General features: G+C 40.7%; 1 protein-coding gene across 1 annotated transcript; it reads right to left on the reverse strand.

Annotated features, from left to right (window-relative positions):
• Positions 1-470: 470 nt before the first annotated feature.
• LOC127081021 (uncharacterized) lies at positions 471-1,448 on the reverse strand. The gene has a single exon (XM_051021311.1). It carries the CDS (start codon positions 1,446-1,448, stop codon positions 471-473), a length of 978 nt encoding a protein of 325 aa, XP_050877268.1.
• Between the last annotated feature and the right edge of the window lie 5,189 nt (positions 1,449-6,637).

Below are 6,637 nucleotides of genomic sequence, written 5' to 3' on the forward strand. Positions count from 1 at the left end.
TAGTCAATGGCTACAAGGATGAAATGGTGTCCATTTGGCGCAGTTGGCTTTATGCATCTGATTATGTCAATGCCCCACATGGAAAAAGGCAAAGGTGATGTCAATGTGTTAAGTGGTATTGGCGGTACATGGATCTTGTCAGCGTATATCTGGCACCTGTGGCGTGTTTGGACATGGCGATGACAGTCAACCTCCAAAGTCATCCAATAATAACTGGCCCTCAAGATCTTTTTCATCATGGTGTATCCACTAACATACGTTCTAAAAGATCCCTCATGGATTTCCATTATGATTTGGTTTGCTTCTTGCTTGTTCACACATCTTAGTAAATTCGAATCATAATTTCTCTTGTATAATACCCATCCACTTAAGAAGAACTTGGAAGACAGTTTTCGAAGGTACTTCTTATTAGTTATGGATGCATCCTTAGGGTATTCTTGGCACTCTAAGAATCTGATTATGTCATAGAATCAAGGATAATCGACAGCTTCGTCTTCGGCCGCCAAACAGTAAAAAGGCTCGTCCAAGTAGTTGAGGCAAAAGGATGGCGCTTCATTCTTCCACTTGACATTAAACATGGATGCCAAAGTTTCCAGGGCATTAGCTAGTTGATTATATTCTTGAGGGATGTGATGGAATGTGATCTCATCAAAGTATGGGATCAATTTCAATACATGCTCCTTGTAAGGGATGAGTTTGTGATCTCTAGTATCATAATCTCCTTTAACTTGGCTAATGACCAAGGATAAATCTCCATAGACTTTAAGGATTTTGATCCTAAGATTAATTGCAGCTTCAATACCGAAGATACACGCCTCGTGCTCTGCCATATTGTTTGTACATTCAAAACACAACCTTACGGTGAAGGGGAGGTGAAAACTCGTTGGGGAGGTAATAACAGCCTCAATGCCATTGCCATGAGCATTAGAAGCTCCATCAAAAACCAAGGTCCATCGGGATCCAGGCTCGGGTCCTTCCTCGGGGTCGAGGATGTTGCAATCCCTAATCAACATAATATCCTCATCGGGGAATTCGAAGCGCATAGACTGGTAGTCTTCCAAGGGATGATGTGCAAGATAGTCGGACAATACACTCCCTTTGATGACCTTTTGAGGGACATGTTGGATGTCATACTCGGTTAAATCCATTTTCCATCGAGCTACCCTACCGGTTAGAGCAGGCGTCTCAAAGATGTATTTGACAGGGTCCATCTTGGAGATTAACAGTGTTGTTTGGGTGAGCATGTACTGCCTCAAGCATTTGGCATCCCGAGCTAGTGCGCAGGAAGTCTTTTCAAGCATCAAATATCTACTCTCGCAATCAGTGAATTTCTTGCTTAAGTAGTATATTACGTGTTCCTTTCTACCAGTCTCATCGTGTTGGCCAAGGACACATCCCATGGATCCTTCGAGGATGGTGAGGTATATGATCAATGGTCTACCCCCCATAGGAGGAATCAAAACAGGAGGTTCTTGTAATTACTCCTTGATCTTCTCAAAAGCTTCTTGGCAATCATCGTTCCAAATGACTGCTTGATCCTTTCGAAGAAGTTTGAAGATCGGCTCATAAGTGTCCGTAAGGTGAGATATGAGCCTAGAAATGGAGTTCAATCTACCTACGAATCCTCGAACTTTCTTTTCTGTTTTGGGTGGAGGCTAACTTGTATGGCCTTCACTTTCTCGAGATCTACCTCTATGCCATGTTGGCTGACGATAAAACCTAGAAATTTGTTGGATCTTACCCTAAACGTGCATTTGTTGGGATTAAGCCTTAATTTGAACTTTCTTAGCCTCTCGAATAACTTTTTTAGATTGACAAGGTGTTCCTCTTCAGTTTGAGATTTGGCTATCATATCGTTAACGTAGACCTCGATCTCTCTATGAATCATATCGTGAAAGAGAGTGATCATGGCACATTGGTATGTGGCTCCAATGTTATTTAATCCAAAAGACATGATTTTGTAGCAAAAGGTTCCCCATGGGGTTATGAAAGTGGTTTTCTCCATATCTTTCTTGAGCCATTCAAATCTAGTTATAATGGGAGAAACCATCCATAAAGGAGAAAACAAAGAACTGGGTGGTATTGTCCACTAACACATCAATGTGAGGTAGTGGGAATTCATCTTTGGGACCCACTCTATTCAGGTCTCTATAATCTACACACATTCTTACTTTTCTGTCCTTCTTGGGTACAGGTAGAATGTTGGCAATCCATTGGGGATAATTAGAGACGGCTAAGAAACCGGTGTTAAGCTATTTTTGTACCTCCTCCTTGATTTTCATAGCCATGTCAGGAGGGGTCCTTCGTAGATTTTGCTTCACGGGAGGGCATTCTTCTCTAAGAGGCAGATGGTGGACTACGATATCAGTATCGAGGTCGGGCATATCTTGGTATGACCATGCAAACACATCCATGTACTCCTTCAAGAGTTTGATTAACTTTGTCTTCACCTCGTCTTGTAGAGATGAGCCTACTCGAACCTCTTTTGCTTCTTTGCTTGTTCCCAAATTGACTACCTCAACTGATTCTTCATGCGGCTGGATGACTTTTTCCTCTTGCTTGAGAAGTCTTGCCAATTCTTCAGGGAGCTCGGCATCTTCATCACAATCCTCGTTGGTTTGATTAATCGGGTTATCAACGTCATACGAGACTATAGCAAAATTGCCATTGGTGGTTGTCGAGGGTGATTTGCACGATTTAGGGTTCATGCTTTTATTGATATGAAAGAAAAAAATGATTTGAAAAGAATTTTAAGCAAAAAAAGAAAATTGCCATTTTTGAAAAGTTAAATAATAAATGAAAGACAAGGATCATAAAATTGAATGCGAAACGTAAATTTTTCATTAATGATTAAAAAGGGAAATTCATTGAGGCCCTACAAATGGTTCCCCCATGCCTTAGGCTTAACATGAGTTCTTTTGATTAAAAGGGAAAACAAACATAGGAAGTTACATCTTAATCATTGTCAGTTCAGGCACTTCCATCATGGTCCACTTTGTGGCACCCCTTCCTTCGGTCTTCAAGAAGATCAATCTGGTATCTTTTTTCTCATCTTCTTCCAAAGCACGGAAATTCCCATCAACAAGATGATCGGAACTTGAAAAATATTTTGACAATGGGAGAACTTGTCCCTTCGTAGCCACTGGTGGAAGCTTCTTCAAGTTCTGGGAGTTGTATCTCAATCCCAAGTGATCCTTATTGTTGGGCAGCTCAAGCATTCTTCCCCACCTTGAGGGTGTCCGTTCTTTATGATAGTCAAAGCGTCTTGGAGAGAGGCCATCGGAAATTCAACATTCTTTGATTCATCCCTCGCTGGGCAAACCATTTCGACATTGATAACTTCAAACGACTGAAACAAGATTTCCTTCATTTCTCCTTCTTCTTCAACGTAACGGAAGGATGCAAGATGACTCACCATAATATCCTCCTCACCGTCTACAACAATCAGTTTATCAATGACTAAAAATTTCAACCTTTGGTGGAATATTGAAGTAACAACTCCGGTTGAGTGAATCCAAGGCCTTCCAAGTAGACAACTGTAAGCTGGATGGATGTCCATGAGAAAGAAAATGATAGAGAAGATATGGGGACCAATCTTCATAGGAAGATCTACTTCGTCGATCACGGTTCTTCTTGACCCATTAAATTCTCTCACTACAAGTTCACTTGGTTTCATTTTGAGTCCTTCAATGGTTAACTTGGAAAGGGAGCCCTTGGGCATCACATTTAGGGAGGATCCATTGTCTACCAAAACTCTTGATAGAACTGTGTCTATGCACTCAATAGAGATATGGAGAGCCTTGTTGTGATTTCTCCCCTCAGTGGGAAGCTCCTCGTCACTAAAACCCAAACTTAAACTAGTAGAGATGTTGTAAACTACTCCTTCAAACCGGCATACCGAAATATCTTATGGTATATGAGTTGTACTCAAGAACTTTACCAAGGCATCCCTATGCGCTTATGAGCACATCAACAAAGACAACATCGAGATTTTTGACGACGTTTGGTTGAGTTGCTCAACCACTCGATAGTCTCTCTTTTTGATAATGCGTAAGAACTCTTCTACTTCATTGGAGGGTCTAGGGTTTTACCTTTTCTAAGTATCATCAATTTTCTTTCCCTTTTCCAAGGTTGAAGGATTGCTAATTCCAATCGGAGGAGGCACGGGTGCAAAAATCCTTCCACTTCTTGTGACTTCGCCAGTGCCGACGATGCTGATTATTGGATCCTTAGACTTTATTGGTTCTTCTTGAATCTCCTGACTATGGATGTAGACTGAGGTGTCATACACCCATGGGAATGACTTGGTTTCATCGTATGGGAATGGTGTTGGAACTATTATTATCATTGGAGCAACAGAAATTGCTGACAGAGTTAACTGAGATAAGTTATCCGGAATTTGTAGAGGGGGAACTTCATCATATGGTATCTCGAGGGTAGACACGTCTTTGAGTGTAGAGGGCTAATCAATTAAAATAATTTCTTGATTCATCAGAGTATGAATGGAGGCCTTCAATGCCTCACATTGTTATGGATCCTTTAAGCAATGTTCATAAGTATTGGTGTAAATTGAGAATGTGTCACTTTTCATGAGTATGTGCTTTATTTTAATGAGCGGAGTCTTTAATTCACTGATAGAGGTTATCACCTTCCTTACATTGTCAAAATCTTCCATATTGACATTTTCTTTATTTTGTGGAGGCACATGATTGTTGTTCACATTCGACCAATTGGGTGCGAACGTAATTTCCTTTGAATCAATTAGATCTTGGACTTTGTACTTCAATGCTTTGCAAATTTCAATAGAATGCCCGAGAGCACCGGAATGGAATTTTCAATGGCCATTTACATCATAACCGAGAGGGAGAACCGCTGGTGGGGGTCCTAACTCCCTCAGTTGTACACGTGATCCTCTTAGTAAGTATGGTAAAATATGGCTGTAAGGCATAGGAATCAGATCAAACCTTCTTTCGGGCCTTCTTGCCCTTTGCTATTGCTAATACTGGGGTTGTTGACGTTGTTGTTATTGTTGTTGTTGTGGATATCGTTGTTATTGGTGGTGGTGGTAGCGTTGTTGTTGTTATTGTGGATATCATTTATGTTGTGGTTGTTGCTAGCGTTGTTGTTGTTGCTGTTGAGGTTGAACAAGAATAGTAAATAGTTGTTGTTGAATTGGTTTAACTGGGGCCGCGGTGTCCACTTATTGATATGGAACTTGATAGGCTGGAGTCCTTGCTCGGATGAATGTTGTTGCGTTAGTCTCGCCTTCTCTTTTCCTTCCATATGGAACAAAGGGCTTTTTTTCTATGCCGGATGTACTTGCAGAGTTTTGAATTTTGCCCATCTTGATCATGTTCTCGATCCTTTCACCGGCCAACACCAAATCAGATAAACCAGATGAGGTACTTACAACCATTCTATCAAGGAACGAGCCTTGTAGGTTGCTTATGAACATGTAAATTAATTATCTCTCCAATAGTGGTGGTTATACTCGGGCTTCTAGCTCCCTCCATCTCTGAGTGTACTCTTTAAAGGATTCCTCAGACTTTTGTGTTAAACTCTGCAACTGAGTGTTGTTCGACGCCATATCAGTGTTGTACTGATAGTGTTTTAGGAAAGCTTTGGCCATATCTCTCCAAGTACGAACATGAGTTCCCTCCAATTACATGTACCAATCTAGGGGCGCCTCACTGAGTGAATATTTGAAAAAGTGCATCAACAGTCAGTCATCATTTGAATAGGCAACCATTTTCCGATAATAGACTCTCATGTGGGTCCTAGGGTCACTATTTCCATTATACTTCTCAAAGTCTGGGACTTTAAATTTGGTCAAGATAACCACACGCAGACACCAAACACATTTCCGCTGCATCAAGACCTATGCATAAGTACTCTCCATTTCTTTAAGTTTTTCCTTAATAGCCATTACCTTTTTCTCTACCTCATGGGTCGCCGGACCAAAAGCATTATATTGGGAGGCAGCCCTAGGGCTGAAGAAAGCATCGTGTTGAGATTGACATGTGGGACACCTCCGGGTGCACCTATGTGGACTAGAGGGTCAACCCGAGGAGGAAGAATCAGAGTCTCAACCACTAGAGGAATAAGAGGATTGGCAACATTAACACACTGGTTCATGTTTTCTTGCATCTTTTCCATAATCTCTTGGCTCCTTGTGACCGCTTGGATCGTCTCCATAAGTTGCCTCATTTGGGACCTCACTCGGGATACTTCCTCTTGAAGCGCGACTTGGTTTTGTTGAAGTTTTTCCATAACGACTTGTTGGTGTCTTTGCGTATTGTACTGGAAAGTCAGCTTTGGAGAATGTTTTGATTAGAAAAGGGTGGGTGGATTATGTTTTTATGTTTTGAAAGATGCAAATGATGCATGTTTTTTTTTGTTTTTTATGTTAATACAAAGCTCTTTTAGTTAGTTGTGTTTATTCATTTCAAGAAATACTTAATGATTTACTTTCACAATCATAGATAAAGGAAAATACAATAGATAAAATCATAAAGCTTTAGTCATCCTTTGAAGGGAAATCAGATATGTCACAATACATGGAAGTTGCAAAGTACAAGTAGTGGAAACAAATAAACTAACTAGATGTCAACCATAAAAGTGACCCCTTGAGACTTGT

This window comes from Lathyrus oleraceus, chromosome 5 (assembly GCF_024323335.1).
Source record: "Lathyrus oleraceus cultivar Zhongwan6 chromosome 5, CAAS_Psat_ZW6_1.0, whole genome shotgun sequence".
Taxonomy (NCBI): Eukaryota; Viridiplantae; Streptophyta; class Magnoliopsida; order Fabales; family Fabaceae; genus Lathyrus; species Lathyrus oleraceus.

Coding starts and splice junctions, on each gene's coding strand:
- LOC127081021 (XM_051021311.1), bottom strand. CDS start 1,448: ATGGGGGGTAGACCATTGATCATATACCTCACCATCCTCGAAGGATCC.